Here is a 17,799-nt window from a genome sequence, read left to right as displayed (position 1 = left end):
GACAAAATCTCACCCAGAAGCATACACATACACACTCACAAAAAAGAAGAAAAGGGGAAAATATAATATATCTTGCTCCCAAAGTCCACCTCCTCAATTTGGGATGATTCATTGTCTATTCAGGTATTCCACAGATGCAGGGTACATCAAGTTGATTGTGGAGATTTAATCCGCTGCTTCTGAGGCTGCTGGGAGAGATTTCCCTTTCTCTGTTCGCACAGCTCCCAGGGTTCAGCTTTGGTTTTGGCCCCGCCTCTGTGTGTAGGTCGCCTGAGGGCGTCTGTTCTTCGCTCAGACAGGATGGGGTTAAAGGAGCAGCTGATTCGGGGGCTCTGGCTCACTCAGGCCAGGGGGAGGGAGGGGTACGGAGTGCAGGGCGGGCCTGCGGCGGCAGAGGCCGGCGTGACGTTGCACCAGCCTGAGGCGCGCCGTGCGTTCTCCTGGGGAAGTTGTCCCTGGATCACGGGACCCTGGCAGTGGCGGGCCGCACAGGATCCCGGGAGGGGAGGTGGGGTTAGTGACCTGTTTTTGCTCACAGGCTTCTTGGTGGCGGCAGCAGCAGCCTGAGAGTCTATGCCTGTCTCTGGGGTCCACTCTTTTTAGCCGTGGCTCGTGCCGTCTCTGGAGCTCCTTTACGTGGCGCTCTTAATCCCCTCTCCTCGCGCACCAGGAACAAAGAGGGAAGAAAAAGTCTCTTTTCTCTTCGGCAGCTCCAGACTTTACCGGACTCCTTCCCGGCTAGCCGTGGCGCACTAGCCCCCTTCAGGCTGTGTTCACGCAGCCAACCCCAGTCCTCTCCCTGCACTCCGACCGAAGTCCGAGCCTCAGCTCCCAGTCCCCGCCCGCCCTGGCGGGTGAGGAGACAAGCCTCTCGGGCTGGTGAGTGCTGGTCAGTGCTGGTCAGCACCGATCTTCTGTGCGGCAGTTGGAAACCTTTCCTCCTTCACAGCTCCCTCCCACTGGTGCAGGTCCCGTCCCTATTCTTTTGCCTCTGTTTATTCTTTTTTCTTTTTCCCTACCCAGGTATGTGGGGAGTTTCTTGCCTTTTGGGAGTTCTGAGGTCTTCTGCCAGCGTTCAGTAGGTCTTCTATAGGAGCATTTCCACGTGTAGATATATTTCTGATGTATCTGTGGGGAGGAAGGTGATCTCCGTGTCTTACTCTTCTGCCATCTTCTCCTGGTCCCCCCTTCAGGTATATTTGTTAAGCTCTTTTGTCCCCTTCAAAGCTTTCTTTGATATATGGAGTTGGAGGAAAGGGAAAATGGAGAGAGAGAGAAAAAATTAAAATGTATTTTAAATAATATAATTCAAAGGGACCTATGTTCTACACCCTTAACACCAATGTTTTGGGCCATTTAGATATTTGGGCTCTCTACTGGTGCCTTTTTCATGAGAATGCTGTGTGGATTGCTGGTTTGGAAAGGTGGGTAGGAATTGGAGATGTCAAAGAGGGTAGGCTCCTAATTCAGCAGGTTGTTAGGTGAAGCCTCAAAGAAAATTGAAATTTAGGAAGAGAGCCACACATCTCAGGTTGCCAGTGCCAGTTTGCGCTTGCTGTCCCAGCGTAATTCTTAATAGTGCCCTATTTGATTCTCAAAAGTGTCCTGTGTGGAATGGCCCCCCTCGTTTTAGGTCATGCAGAGTGGAGAATATTGGCGTGATGAACGGGAAAGATGAAGAGGGCTCAAGGGAGAGTTATGAGGGTAAATTCTGTGCAGGGTTTCCTTAAAAGGCTTCTCGTGCTTTCTGAAATGCCTCGCAGACTTTCTTCTGACGCACTTCTCATCATCAGTTTATTTTTCTTTGATGCAGTTCTTATGGGGCCAGTGTGTCTCAGCACGGCTTGGAATTCTGTTAGACTCGTGGGCAGCAGTGCTGCATCCATGTGTGATTCAAACCTGAACAGATGGGCTGTGAATGGGGTGATAAGAATAGAGAGAAGCACATAGCAGTAGACCAAACTTCCTGTGTACCCGCCTTTGAATACTGTTTCACTGTCTGAAATAGCATTCTTCTTTTGGCTGGGATCATTTATTCCCTCTGGAATTAAGCAATGACATTGGCAGCAAAAGAAACTATTTTGGGAAGGAGATGTGGGAGGAATTTTGCGATGTATGACAGGCTGGGCAGAAGTACCTTTCATGCTTTTGAGGACCGCACTGTTCATTAGTGCCCTGGTAAAGAGAAACTGACAACTTTCCGATAATCCCAAGTGTAGTGAATGTTGAGGTGAATGCATACACACTGTCATCTACGAAGATTAGCAAAGACTGAGTTTAGATGCTTCAACTTAATTCACCTACATGGCAGAAAGGTGATTAGCCTCTAATGCAGGTGCTTTTGAGAAGGGGTAAGATATAACATCTTGTTCCTGTCCCCTTCCTCACATACACCCTTGCAGTTGTCTTTGCATATTCACATGCAGACTTTTCTAGATTGTTGGAGTTTAAAATAAGGCAATGAATGCTGTGTGTCTGCCCCCCTCCTTCCCCACGAAGCTGAGGTGGGTAGGGCTTGGCAGCTGGTAGCGGCTACAGAGATAAATAAGCATCAGGGCTCCTGGATGGACAGGGTGCAGAAGCGCCTGGGATGAGGTTGTGCAGCCGAGTGCCTTCCGTGGGACGAGGCCATGAGGATGGAGCTGCAGCTGGAGTCCAGAAGTTCAGGCAGTGAAAGGGAGGTGGGGCTTATAAGAACCCATTTAATAGTCCTTTTGATCAAGCTGTTGCATTTTTGGGGTGGGGAGAGTACTTTAGAGGACAGATGAAAGTCATTTCATGCTATTTTGTCATTTAATGGATGTATTTAATGAAAACCAGGGAATTATGTTAGTCTGTTCCTATTTGACTTTTCTATTTGATACTCTTCCGCTAATAAAGAGAACTACCTTCAGAATTTAGTTTTTACAAATTTTCTGCAATTAGATATTAAAAACAGCAGCCCAGGGCTGCTTAACACTTTTCTATTTTGTTACTGATAACCAGTTTGGAAAACGTTTCTCTTTTTGTTTTTTTAATTAATTTTTATTGGAGTATAGTTGCGTTACAATGTTGTGTTAGCTTCTACTGCACAGCAAAATGAATCAGCCATATATATATATATATATATATATATCCCCTCCCTTTTGGATTTCCCTCCTGTTTAGATTGGAAAACATTTTTCTATGGAAGGCTTTTGAATTCTCTTTTCAATGTGGTAGATGTAATAACCAAAGATGATTTTTGCTCTTTTATTATTTTTTTTCACTTCGGCAGTTGGGCTAATGAGAAAGGTGAAGATGTTGAGATTCCCCACTCCAGAGTGCTGTCTAGGTTTATGATAAGCATTTTGTAAACTATATCTCCTTGTTCACAAAGGTATAGTAAGTTTACTTAAAGTCAAAAATCATAAATACCTACGTGTTTTACATGGGGAGCTTGGTGAAGTGTCAGTGGTACCATTATAGACATCAATGGCCTTATATTAATTTTTTTTAGACAAATAAACTATCATTTTATTTTCCAGCTAAATGATTCAAAGATTGAATGATCTCAGAATTTGAAATATGCTGCTCTCTTTCTATCTGGACATGACATTAAATGTTCTTCATCTTCTTGTGACATTCTCTTTTTTAAAAAATCATTTCAATTTTTCATTTGAGAAATTGGTGGGAAAGACCTTTATATGATGACAAGACATAAAAAAGAGTTTTAAAAAATTTGAAGCATTTCAAGAAAAAAATTGAAGACCTAGTTATTATGCCTTTCAAATTAAGCCTTTTCTAGAGTAGCATTTTCCTTTTGTGTGTCTAAACAGTAGAATGACATTTCTATAAGGAAGTTAGAGAATTAATTTTTTTTTATAGTTTTTAAAAAAATGTATTTATTTTAGGCTGTGTTAGGTCTTCGTTGCAGGCTTTTTCTCTGGTTGCGGTGAGCGGGGGCTACTCTTCGTTCATTGTGGAGCACGGGCTCTAGGCGCATGGGCTTCAGTAGTTGTGGCACACGGGCTCAGTAGTTGTGGCTCGCGGGCTCCAAAGCGCAGGCTCATTAGTGTGGCGCACTGGCTTAGTTGCTCTGCGGCATGTGGGATCTTCCCGGACCAGGGCTCGAACCCATGTCCCCTGCATTGGCAGGCGGATTCTTAACCACTACGCCACCAGGGAAGCCCTAGAGAATTAATTTTAAACTCAAATATTAACTCTACAGTGATGAATGAGCTAGATATTGTTGCAGGTGGATAGTAGAGGGAGGGAAGGGGATGAAGATTTTAAAAAGGAGATTAAACGAAAACATTTGAAGTGTTTGGAGAATTGATAAATCAAGAAAGGTCTCACTGAGTGCTAGTATGTGCTAGGATCAGCACTGGGATATACAAATAAAGAATTGAATTTGAGAGGAAAATCATGCATTGTTAACCTAGGTTTCATCTGGATTTATAAATGGGCTCATCAAAGATGATGAAAAACATCACCAGCCAAGTATCTGTGGGATTATGTGTGGGTTGAATTCACCAGGGGTCCCAGCCTCTTCCATCTTTTTATTCGGAGTTGTCTCCTTCTCACAAACTCACTGACCTTCCCTCCTCTGTGTTCTAGGAGAGACAGCGTCTGGAGACCATCCTCAGTCTCTGTGCTGAGTACACAAAGCCTGACAGTCACGTGTCCACTGGCACCACTGTGGCAGATGTACAGAAAATCAATAAGGAACTGGAGAAGCTGCAGCTCTCTGACGAGGAGTCCGTGTTTGAAGAAGCCCTGGTGAGCCCTGACACCAGATACAGGTGCCACCAGAAAAGCTCTCTCCACGATGCAGACCTGGCAGGCTTCGGGAGCCTCAGTCAGAGTAGCGCCAGCTTCCTTTCCCTCAGGAGCTCCAGGAATGATGAACTGATCAGGGACCTCACCAGGACTCCCCCACCGCCCTCCTCTGCTTTTCTGAAAGCTTCCAGCGAGTCCGCTTATCTAAGCATCCTACCAAAGGTAAAGCCGGCCACAGACACAGATTAAATTTAAGACCTGAACCATATGCATCTGCACTGGCCTAGACACTAGAGGTTTTATCCTGGTTGTTTTCCAGACTGTTTTCAGTGAAGCTTCAATTTAAGAGGTAATCAGCTAAGCAAGGTGCAGCAAATTAGGGTGTTTACTATAAAGTAACAAATTTGCACTCTAGAAAATGTAGCAGTACAGAAAAGTATAAAGAAAAACAATTTCTCTTCTCCCTGCCCCCTCCAATTGTACAACTGAGAGAGAAAAACACAAAGTGTCTTACACGCCTTCTCAGTATTTCTGTGCATATATGGCCGTATATTATAAGCATAGACATACATATATAAAAGTATAGTGTTCTGTACGATTTTTTTTTCCCTCACTGAATGTCTGGAGCATCTTTGCATATTACTATACACAGTTCTGCCTCATTCTTTGGTTGACTAGTATTTTATTGTTTGGAACTCCTATTTAAATGGTTTCCAGTATTTTATCAACAAAATATATATGCAACAAATATTCTGGAAAGTATATATCAGCACAATTGTGCAAATCTGTCTGTAGGATCACTTACTAAAAGTGGAATTGGTAGGTCAAAGAGTTTGTATATTATTCATTCTAATCAATATTCCCAAATTATACTCTCAAAAGACTGTGTATTTCCAGGTGACACTGAGTAAGAGTTTATCCGTGCACCTTGTTATTCATACACTTGCCAAAGTTGTGTATTATCGAAAATTTTTAATATGCTAAGTTAATGATGTTTTAATTTTCTTGCCTTTAATTATGCATAAAATTGGACATCTTTTCATATTTTTAGTTGTTCATTTGTATTTTGAGACACTCATGTTCTTCACCCATTTTTTTGTCTTTAGGACACCTTTATTATTATTTATTTAACTTTTTAAAATTAAAGTATTGTTGATTTCCAATATTATATTAGTTTCAGGTGTACAACATAGTGATTCAATATTTTTATAGATTGTACTCCATTTAAAGTTGTTATAAAATACTGGCAGTATTCCCTGCATTGGACAATCTATCCTTATATCTTATTTATTTTATACATAGTTTTTTGTACCTCTTTTTTTTTTTTTTTTCCAGAACACAAATTTATTTGGCATTCGGATGAAACAGTTCTCACAGCATCTTAAGAATTAGTGCCACCCCAACCAAAATAAACCCAAACTTAGTGAAAGGAAAACATAAATAGGCCTTGAGACAATGGCCTATAGACACCCACCCCCACCAAGCAGGTCGGCAGCTCTCACAGGAGCACGAGACTCTCAGCCAGGGCTGGTCGGGATTCGTCTGACCACGGAGCACAACCAGATCTCATGATGGCTGGCCTAGGCAGAAGGCCGACCCCACCTCTCCCCTTGCTCCCCCACCCCCACCCGCAGTGGAGTGCAGCCCCTGGGGCACTAGCTCCTGGGGACACTGCGGGCAGCAGGCAAGGCCTGAAACAGTGCTGCACGTGGGCTGAGCAACCCCGGAGCCCTGGCCTGTCCAGAAGCAGGCCCCCCTCTGTGGCCCCCACAGCCTGCTTCGGGCCACCCCCTTAGTGACTCCCACACGCCCAACTGGCCCAGCAGTCCTTCGGTCCCCAAGGAAGTCCCCAGTCCCACACATCTAGTGCCAGCCGCCCTGCCTTGTACACACGGGTCTGAGGCCTGGGCCAGAGACATGGGGGTTGGGAGGGACCCTGAGCTTTTGGGGCCAGGCCCCTCTGGGGCTCCACGGGGGAGCCCACTCCAAAGCAGGAGTGCTCAGGACCCTCACCTAGCACCGACAAGGCCTGTGACAGCTGCTCAGTGCCCAGAACACAGTGGAGGCAGGACACGCTTTCTGCTTTGTCTTCAGCAGCCAGTGCAGCCACTCTCCAGTCCCAGTCCTTGGCAGGGGGAGTGCAGGCCTGATCGGTTTGCAGCCTGCCCGTGTGGGGCCGCCTGCAGCACTCTGGCTCCTATGGGCCGAGCCCCGGTCTGTGGGCAACTTGAGAAGCTCATGCTGCCCATGATATTGACTTATATGAGCTGTATATTTTGAATATTAACTCCTTATTGGTCATATCATTGCAAATATTTTCTCCCATTCAGTAGGTTGTCTTTTCATTTTGTTGATGGTTTCCTTTGCTGTGCAAAAGCTTTTAAGTTTAATTAGGTCCCATTTTGGGGGCAGTAGGGGAATCCAATTAAATTTTGGTGGAAACTTCAGGGTTTTGTGTATATGGTCATGTCATCTGCAAATAGTGACAGTTTAACTTATTCTCTTCCAATTTGGATGCCTTTTTATTTCTTTTTCTTGTCTGCTTGCTGTGGCTAGGGCTTCTAATATTATGTTAAATAGATGTTCTGAGAGTGAGCATCCTTGTCTTGTTCCTGATTGTAGAGGAAAATCTTTCAACTTTTCATGATTGAGTATGTTAGCTGTGTGCTTGTCATAAATGGCCTTTATTATGTTGAGATTTGTTCCCTCTGTATCGACGTTGATGAGAGTTTATTATGAATACATGTTGAATTTTGTCAAATTCTTTTTCTGTGTCTATTGAGGTGATCATGTGATTTTTATCCTTTGTTTTGTGAATGTGGTGTATCACATTGGTTGATTTTCAGATATTGAACCATCTTTGCATCCCTGGAATAAATCCTACTTGATTATGGTGTGTACTTATTGCCATTTTCTTACTTATTTACTGGTTGTTATTGTAGTTCTGCTTTTTCCTCTTTTTTTAGTTTGTTCCCTTGTGGTCTGATGATTTTCTTTAGTGATATGCTTGTGTTCTTTTCTCTTTAGTTTTTGTGTATCTGTTGTAGGCTTTTGATTTGTGGTTACCATGGGGTTCATGTATTGACCTATAGCTATATCTACTTGTTTTAAACTGATAATCACAAGTTCAAACACATTCTAAAAGATCTACATTTTTACTCCCTTTCCCCATGTTTTGTGTTTTTGATGCCATATTTTACATCTTCATGCATATCCCTTAACTGTTTATTGTAGTTATAGTTGATTTTACAATCTTTGTCTTTCAGTCTTCATGCTCACTTATTTAAGTGACTGATCCACAGCCTTTGCTGTATATTTGCCTTTACCTGTGGGATTTTTCCTTTCTTATAAATTCTCACTTCTTGTTTTAGCCTTTTCTTTTCCACTTAAAGAGACCTTTTTCTTTTAGGGTCACTTTAGTATTGATGAACTTTTAGTTTTTGCTTGTCAGAGAAATTCATATTTTCTTCAATTCTGAATGATAACCTTGTTGGATAGAGTATCCTAGGTTGCAGAGTTTTCCCTTTCAAGATTTTGAATATATCATGTTGCTTCCTTCTGGCCTGCAAAGTTCCCGCAGAAAAATCAGCTGATAGCTTTATAGGGGTTCCCTTATATGTGACTCTGTTTTTCTTTTGCTGTCTTTAAAATTCTCTTTTTATCTCTAGCCTTTGCCATTTTAATTATGATATGTCTCAATGTGGGTCTCTTTATGTTCATTTGTTTGGGACTACCTGTGCTTTCTGTACTAGAAATCTGTTTCCTTCTTCAACTTCAGGAACTTTTCAGCCATAATTTCATCAAATACATTTTCTATCCCTTTCTGTCTCTTTTCACCCTCTGGGCCCCCTATAATGTGAATGTTATAACACTTGACGTTGTCCCAGAGGTCCCTTAATCATTTTTTAAAATTCGTTTTTCTTTTTGCTGTTCTGATTGGGTGATTTCATTATTCTCTCTCCCAGATTGCTTATGTGTTCTTCTGTATCACCTAATCTGCTATTAATTCCTTCTAGTGTATTTTCCATTTCAGTTATTGTATTTTTGAGCTCCGTTTCTTTCTTTCTTTCTTTTTTTTATGTTTTCTGGTTCCTTGTTAAAATTCTTCCTGTGTTCATCTATTTTTTTTTAACCAAGTTCAGTTAGCATTCTTATTACTAATGCTTTGAACCCTTTATCTGGTAAGTTATTTATCTCTGTTTCATTAGGGTTTTCTTCAGGTTTATTTCCCTGTTCTTTCATTTGAAACAATTTCTTCTGTCTTCCTATTTGTTTAACTTTCTCTTTCTCTATGAAATTAGGTGAAATAGTTACCTATCCTGGTCTCGAAGGAGTATCCTTGCATGGGAGTGTCCCTATGCAGTTTGCATGTGCCCAGTGGCTTTGGTGGGAAAGCTGAAGCTGAAGTGAGCATGGGTCACATCTTCTCCTGGGGTGTGCAGGCGGTTATCACCTTGGTGAGAGGTAGGGCTGGAGATGGAGGGACTAGAGCCAGAGCCAGGTGCAAGCCAGCTTCTCTTATGCTCAGTGGCTGTCACAGCCCTATCTGGGTGTGATCAGAGCTCAACGTGATGGAACAGAAGCCCTGAGGGTCGGGTCCAAGCTGGTTCATTTCCTCTAAGTGTGCACTCCCCCCACCCCCTAAAGCACCTCCATCCTAGTAGAGAGCTGCACAGGAGCAAGAGCAGCTGGGTCAGGCACTTGCTGCAGACAGGAGTAGTTGTGGGAAACCAGCCAGAACCCCACACAGTTTTAAATCTGCTTCCTCCCCCTTGTTCCCTAGAGTAGACAAGCATGTGCACCTGCTCTTCATGAGTAGAGTCTCGGCTTCTTACAACCCTCCTCTAAGTCCCATTGGTCTTCAAACCAGCTAAGGGGACTTGTCTTCCTTGTGTTGGACCCCAGGGCTGGTGTGCCCAAAGGTGGTTCAAACCGCTAACTCTGCAGGGAGGATCTCTGAGCCCATCATATCTCCCTTCTCCTCTGTGTCCTGCTAAATGTGTGGGTCTTGCCTGTTTGCTTCTCCTCTCTTCCTACCTGACGCCATGTGGATCTTTACAGCCTTGTTTGTAGAAGAGCCTTTCTTGCAGACGGCTGTTTGTGCCTGGCAAGAGTAGCTCCACATTTAGATGTATTCTTTTTTTTTTATTGGAGTAAAATTACTTCGCAGTGTTGTGTCAGTTTCTGCTGCACAATGAAGCAAATCAGCTATGTGCATACCTACATCCCCTCCCTCTTGGACCTCCCTCCCATCCCTCCATCCCACCCATCTAGGTCATCACAGAGCACCAAGCTGAGCTCCCCACTCTATACAGCAGGTTCCCACTAGCTAGCTATTTTACACATGGTAGTGTATTTATGTCAAACCTAATCTGCCAGTATGTCCCACCCTCCCCGTCCCCTTCTGTGTCCATATGTCCATTCTCTACATCTACGTCTCTATTCCTGCCCTGCAAATAGGTTCATCAGTACCATTTTTCTAGATTCCACATATACGCATTAATATACGATATTCGTTATTCTCTTTCTGGCTTACTTCATTCTGTATGACAGACTCTAGATCCACCACATCTCTATAAATGACCCAATTTTGTTCCTTTTCATGGCTGAGTAATATTCCATTGTGTATATGTACCACATTTTCTTTATCCATTCATCTATTGTTGGACATTTAGGTTGTTTCCATGTCCTGACTATTGTAAATAGTGCTGCAATGAACATTGGGGTACATGTATCCTTTTGAATTAGCTTTTTCAGGGTATATGCCCAGTAGTAGGATTGCTGGGTCATGTGGTAGTTCTATTTTTAGTTTTTTAAGGAACTTCCATACTGTTCTCCATAGTGGCTGTTTCAATTTACATTCCCACCAACAGTGCAAAAGGGTTCACTTTACTCCATACCCTCTCCAGCATTTATTGTTTGTAGATTTTCTGATGATACCCATTCTAACCAGTGTGAGGTGATACCTCACTGTAGTTTCAATTTGCATTTCTCTGATAATTAGTGATGTTGAGCATCTTTTCATATGCCTCTTGGCCATCTGTATATCTTTTTTGGGTGAGATGTCTATTTTTTAATTAAGTTGTTTGTTTTTTTGATATTGAGCTCCATGAGTTGTTTGTATATTTTGGAGATTAATCCTTTGTCCATTGCTTCATTTGCAAATATTTTCTCCCATTCTGAGGGTTGTCTTTTCATCTTGTTTATGGTTTCCTTTGCTGTGCAAAAGCTTTTAAGTTTCATTAGGTCCCATTTGTTTATTTTTGTTTTATTTTCATTACTGTAGGAGGTGGGTCAAATAAGATCCTGCTGTGGTTTATGTCAAAGAGCGTTCTTCCTATGTTTTCTGCTAAGAGTTTTATAGTGTCTGGTCTTACATTTAGGTCTTTAATCCATTTGGAGTTTATTTTTGTGTATGGTATTAGGCAGTGTTCTAATCTCATTCTTTTACACGTAGCTGTCCAGTTTTCTAAGCACCACTTATTGAAGAGGCTGTTTTTCTCCATTGTAAGTTCTTGCCTCCTTTGTCGTAAATTAGGTGACCATATTTGTGTGGCTTTATCTCTGGGCTTTCTATCCTGTACCATTGATCTATATTTCTGTTTTTGTGCTGATACCATACTGCGTTAATTACTGTAGCTTTGTAATATAGTTTGAAGTCAGGGAGCCTGATTCCTCCAGCTGCATTTTTCTTTCTCAAGATTGCTTTGGCTATTCGGGGTCTTTTGTGTTTCCATACAAATTGTAACACTTTTTGTTCTAATTCTGTGAAGAATGCCATTGGTGTTTTGATTGGTATTGCATTGAATATGTAGATTGCTTTGGGTAGTGTAGTCATTTTCACAATGTTGATTCTTCCAATCCAAGAACATGGTATATATCTCCATCTGTTTATATCATCTTTGATTTCTTTCATCAGTGTTTTATAGTTTTCTGAGTACAATTCTTTTGCCTCCTTAGGTAGGTTTATTCCTAGGTATTTTATGCTTTTTGTTGAGATGGTAAATAGGATTGTTTCCTTAGTTTGTCTTTCTGTTTTTTCGTTGTTAGTGTATAGGAATGTCAGAGATTTCTGTGCATTAATTTTGTTTCCTGCAACTTTACCAAATTCATTGATTAGTTCTAGTAGTTTTCTAGTGGCATCTTTATGATTTTCTACGTATAGTATCATGTCATCTGCAAACAGTGACAGTTTTACTTCTTTTCCAGTTTGTATTCCTTTTAGTTCTTTTTCTTCTCTGATTGCCATGGCTAAGACTTCCAAAACTTTGTTGAATAACAGTGGTGAGAGTGGACATCCTTGTCTTGTTCCTGATCTTAATGGAAATGCTTTCAGTTTTTAACCATTGAGAATGATGTTTGCTTTGGGTTTGTCATATATGGCTTTTATTATTTTGAGGTAGGTTCCCTCTATGCCCATTTTCTGGAGAGTTTTTATCATAAAGCGGTGTTGAATTTTGTCAAAAGCTTTTTCTGAATCTATCGAGATGATCATATGGTTTTTATTCCTAAATTTGTTAATATGGTGTTTCACGCTGATTGATTTGTGTATATTGAAGAATCCTTGCATTCCCGGGATAAATCCCACTTGATCATGGTGTATGATCCTTTCAATGTGTTGTTGGATTCTGTTTGGTAGTATTTTGTTCAGGATTTTTGCATCTATGTTCATCAGTGATATTGGTCTGTAATTTTCTTTTTGTGTGATACCTTTGTCTGGTTTTGGTACGAGTGATGGTGGCCTCATAGAATGAATTTGGGAGTGTTCCTCCCTCAGCAATTTTTGGGAAGAGTTTGAGAAGGATAGGTGTTAGCTCTTCTCTAAATGTGTGATGGAATTTGCCTGTGAAGCTTTCAGGTCCTGGACTTTTGTTTGTTGGGAGATTTTTAGTTACAGTTGCAATGTCATTACTTGTGATAGGTCTGTTTATATTTTCTAATCCTTCCAGGTTCTGTCTTCGAAAATTGTACCTTTCCAAGAGTTTGTCCTTTTCTTTGTGATTGTCCATTTTATTGGCATAGAATTGTTTGTAGTAGTCTCTTGTAATCCTTTGTATTTCTGCAGTGTCAGTTGTGATTTCTCCCTTTTCATATCTAATTTTATTGATTTGAGTCCTCTCCCTTTTTTTCTTGATGTGTCTGGCTAAAGGTTTATCAATTTTGTTTATCTTCTCAAAGAACCAACTTTTAGTTTTATTGATCTTTGCTATTGTTTTCTTCGTTTCTATTTCATTTATTTCTGTTTTGATCTTTATGATTTCTTGCCTTCTACTGACTTTGGGTTTTCTTTGTTCTTCTTTCCTTAGTTGCTTTAGGTGTAAGGTTAGATTGTTTATTTGAGATTTTTCTTGCTTCTTAAAGTGAGATTGAATGGCTATAAACTTCCCTCTTAGAACTGCTTTTGCTGCGTCACATAGGTTTTGGGTCATCATGTTTTTGTTTTTTTTTTTTTGTTTTGTTTTTTTTTGCGGTACGCGGGCCTCTCTCTGCTGTGGCCCCTCCCGTTGCGGAGCACAGGCTCCGGACGCGCAGGCTCAGCGGCCATGGCTCACAGGCCCAGATGCTCCGCGGCATGTGGGATCTTCCTGGACCGGGGCACGAACCCGCGTCCCCTGCATCGGCAGGCGGACTCTCAACCACTGCGCCACCAGGGAAGCCCGGGTCATCATGTTTTTGTTGTCATTTGTTTCTATGTATTTTTTAATGTCTTCTTTGATTTCTTCAGTGATCTCTTGGTAATTTAGTAGCGCACCGTTAGCCTCCATGTATTTGTGTTTCTTACAGTTTTTTTCCTGTAATTGATTTCCAATCTCATAGCATTGTGGTCAGAAAAGATGCTTGATATGATTTCAATTTTCTTAAATTTTCCGAGGCTTGATTTGTGACCCAAGATGTGATCTATCCTTGAGTATGTTCCATGTGCACTTGAGAAGAAAGTGTATTCTGTTGTTTTTGGATGGAGTGTCCTATAAATATCGATTAAATCTATCTGGTCTATTGTGTCTTTGAAGCTTGTGTTTCCTTATTCATTTTCTGTTTGGATGATCTGTCCATTGGTGTAAGTGAGGTATTAAAGTCCCCTACTATTATTGTGTTACTGTCGATTTCTCCTTTTATGGCTGTTAGTATTTGCCTTATGTATTGAGGTGCTCCTCTGTTGGGTACATAAATATATATAATTGTTATGTCTTCTTCTTGGATAGATCCCTTGATCATTAAGTAGTGTCCTTCTTTGTCTCTTGTAATAGTCTTTATTTTAAAGTCTATTTTGTCTGATATGAGAATTGCTACTCCAGCTTTCTTTTAATTTCCATTTGCATGGAATATCTATTTCCATCCCCTCACTTTCAGTCTATAAGTGTCCCTAGGTCTGAAGTGGGTCTCTTGTAGACAGCATATATATGGGTCTTGTTTTTGTATCCATTCATCCAGTCTGTGTCTTTGGTTTGGAGCATTTAATCCATTTACATTCAAGGTTATTATCGATAGTATGTTCCTATTACCATTTTCTTAATTGTTTGGGGTTTATTTTTGTGGGTCTTTTTCTTTTCTTGTGTTTCCTGCCTAGAGAAGTTCCTTTAGCATTTGGTGTAAAGCTGATTTTGTGGTGCTGAATTCTCTTAGCTTTTGCGTGTCTGAAAAGCTTTTGATTTTTCCATCGAATCTGAATGAGATCTTTGCTGGGTAGAGTCATTTGTAGGTTTTTCTCTTTCATCACTTAAAGTATATCCTGCCACTTCCTTCTGGCCTGAAGAGTTTCTGCTGAAAAATCAGCTGATAACCTCATGAGGATTCCTTTGTATGTTATTTTTTGCTTTTCCCTTGATGCTTTTAAAATTTTTTCTTTGAGTTTAATTTTTTTTTGTTCGATTAATATGTGTCTTGATGTATTTCTCCTAGGGTTTATCCTATATGGGACTCTCTGTGCTTCCTGGACTTGATTGACTATTTCCTTTCCCATGTTAGGGAAGTTTTCCACTGTAATCTCTTCAAATATTTTCTCAGACCCTTTCTTTTTCTCTTCTTCTTCTGGGACCCTATAATTCGAATGTTGGCGCATTTAGTGTTGTCCCAGAGTTCTCTGAGATTGTCTTAAATTCTTTTCATTCTTTCTTTATTCTGCTCCTTGGCAGTTATTTCCGGCAGTTTGTCTTCCAGTTCACTTATTCGTTTTTCTGCCTCAGTTATTCTGTTATTGATTCCTTCTAGTGTATTTTTCATTTCAGTTATTGTATTGTTCATCACTCTTTGTTTGCTCTTTATTTCTCTAGATCTTTGTGAAACATTTCTTATATTTTCTCAATCCATGCCTCCATTCTATTTCTGAGATTCTGGATCATCTTTACTATCATTACTCTGAATTCTTTTTCAGGTAGGTTGCCTATTTTCTCTTCATTTATTTGGTCTTTTAGGTTTTTACTTTGCTCCTTCATCTGTGACATATTTTTTGTGTCGTCTCATTTTTTTGTTTTTTTGAGGGGTAGGATTGTGTTCCTGTCTTACTGGTTGTTTGGCCTGAGGCTTCCAGCACTGAGTTTGTAGGCTGGTAGGTAGAACTGGGACTTGGTGCCAAGATGAGGATCTCTGGGAGACCTCACTCAGATGAATATTCCCTGGAATCTGAGGTTCTCTGTTAGTCCAGTGGTTTGTACTCGGTGCTCCCACTGCTGGAGCTCTGGCCCTACCCCCGGCTCATGAACCAAGATCCCACAAACTGTGTGGGGCAGGAAAAAAAAAAAAAGAACAAGGAAAAAAAGGAGAACAATAACAAAGAATAAAAAGTAAAATAAGATTAGAAAAGTAACAAATATGTTAGGAAGAATGAAAAGATAAAAATATAGATGAAACAACAACCTGAATGTAAAACAGAGCACAATAGTAAAAAAGAGGAGAAAAAAAAAAGGAAAGGCCTTAGCTGTGGGGGTCGAGGTTTAGGCAGTGGGCAGGGCATATGCCTAAGACCCACAGGGCCCGAAAAGGCCCTGGGGAGGGGTGGGGCTTAGGCTCAGCAGGAGGGCCCAGGGGTGCCTCTGGCCTTGGAGGTTGTAAGACCAGGTCCAGGACCACAGCAGGCTCACTGGGCCCGAGTAGGCAGGGGTAACACTAGGCACATTCCCCCCTCATCTTCCAATCCCGGAGGGCCCCTCCCCATTGGCCTCTCTTCTTCTCCCTCTCCCTCCTATGCTCCTAGGAGTCACACGGCAGGAAGGGACCCCAGAAGGCAGGGGACCAGACCTGGAACCCCAACAGGCTTCCTGAGGCTGAAAGGGTGGGGGAAATGCCTTGTGTGCTTCCCTTGGTCCTCTGATCCCTGAGGCCCCCTCCCATCCACCTCTCCTCTTCTCCCCCCACTTCCCTCCTACCCCACTAGGACCAGCGCAGCCTGGAGGGGGCCTCAGAAGGTGGAGGACCTGGCCTGAGAGCCCCGCAGGCTTCCTGGGGCCCGACTGGGCTGGGGAAACGCTAGGTGTGCTCCCCCTGGTCCTCCAAGCCCCTGAGGGTCCCTCCAGGAGTGGGAACCTGTCCCCCCTCCCAGCCACCCCTCAGGGGCACCGATCCTGTCCAGCCTCCACTTCTCCTCCCCCCTCACTCCCCCCATGTCCTACCCAGTCGCTCAGGTGTTCCTCCCATCTCCTTGGGCGTTGAGGTCCTCCACCAGCAACCGGCAGGCACCCTAGTTGTGGGGAGATGCGAACTCCATGTCTTCCCACTAGAAGTATTCTTGATGTGCTCGTCAGGGAGGTGAGCTCAGCGTCCTCCTGCTCTGCCATCTTGATCTCCCTTGTCTTCCTCTTCACCCATTTTTTAAAAATGTTTTGTCTTGTTTTTATTCAGTAGTAGGAGCTATTTGTGGTAAGGAAATTAGTCTTTTATCATGATTTGTCTTCCCCTTGGCTTTATTAATGATTTTTTTTCAATGTATAGGACATTTATATGTAGTCATAATCATTACTTAGTTTTCCAGTTGTTTGCTGATCTAAAAGTGTCTTCCAAATTTGAGGATTTCTTAAAAGGAGTTCAGGGAAGATCTTTTGGTGCTATATTTTTCACACAGGTTAAGAAAATTTTTTTCTATGAAATAAAAAGAAATTATTCCCCTACCCGTTTTCTAGAAAGGACTTAAGAGACCTTATAATAAAAGACATCAATTTTATTAGAATAAAGTCTGAACACCAAAAACAGTAAATAAGAGAAAAAGCAGGTACCATAGTCACAAGAATTTATTTATTGAAAGATAAATTAGATTTATTAATTTATTTAAGTAACCCTGACCATTAAATTTCTTGGCAGTCATGCCCGAAGAGCCAAAAATTTAAAAAGGTACATTAATTAGATTTTTGTTATAAGAGGACACATACTGATTCTTTAAGAGAAAGATGTTATCATACTAAATTCTGCAGGTGGTTTATCACAGGGAGTATTATTCAGGGAGATTTGTGTCTTTGGTTTTATTTTTGTTTGTTTGGCTGCAACAGGACTTTCTGACTGAATGTTCCTAGTCAGAAATCCTTATCTACCTATGGAGTTCTCCCATTGTATTCATCAGGACTCTGGACTGTTCAATTCTTCTTTCTTCTAATGACCAGGTTTACCTTACTTATTCTCAAGGGAGAGTAATTCTGATAGGACATCTGTCCCTCTTGCCAGAAAGTTGCAACTGTTAGAAACTAGGATCTGGGGTAGAAATCAAAAGTTGTTGGTTTCAGGCAAAGTAAATGACCCATCATTTGAACATTTGAGCTGTTGTCATCAGCTATTGGGCTTTCTGCACTGCCTTTTTGTGTTAAATTCTTTTCCTTTCTTCCTTCACAGAGATCTACCAGATTTTTGCTGAAGTGGTGAGCTGTGTGCTCTAAGATCTAACTTTTGGGAAATAGGTTTCCTCCTGAAGAGGGCTTTGACAAGAAAGCTGTTGGGTGTAAATGAGTGGATCATGACAGATGTTTTTCATTGCTCCGGTATGCTTTTGTGAAATAGGAGGCCTTTGAAGCTTGGAGCAGCTCCCCTGTGGCACGCAATAGAAGACTGTGCCTCCCTTAGACACAGGGAACATCAAGGG

General features: G+C 41.7%; 1 protein-coding gene across 12 annotated transcripts in view; it reads left to right on the top strand.

Moving 5' to 3' along the window:
• The window catches only part of PHLDB2 (pleckstrin homology like domain family B member 2), a 235,721-nt gene that overhangs the window by 160,432 nt on the left and 57,490 nt on the right, over positions 1 to 17,799 (top strand). For all 12 annotated transcript variants that reach the window (XM_024735332.1, XM_024735343.1, XM_024735342.1 and 9 more), the window contains exon 3: positions 4,578 to 4,961. In XM_024735332.1, the coding sequence (XP_024591100.1) occupies positions 4,578 to 4,961 (384 nt within the window). The remainder of the gene's footprint in view (positions 1 to 4,577; positions 4,962 to 17,799) is intronic.

Source organism: Neophocaena asiaeorientalis, unplaced genomic scaffold, assembly GCF_003031525.2.
Source record: "Neophocaena asiaeorientalis asiaeorientalis breed wild unplaced genomic scaffold, Neophocaena_asiaeorientalis_V1.1 scaffold136, whole genome shotgun sequence".
Classification (NCBI taxonomy): Eukaryota; Metazoa; Chordata; class Mammalia; order Artiodactyla; family Phocoenidae; genus Neophocaena; species Neophocaena asiaeorientalis.
The sequence above is the reverse complement of the archived record's forward strand: the minus strand, read 5'-3'. Positions and strand labels throughout refer to the sequence as shown.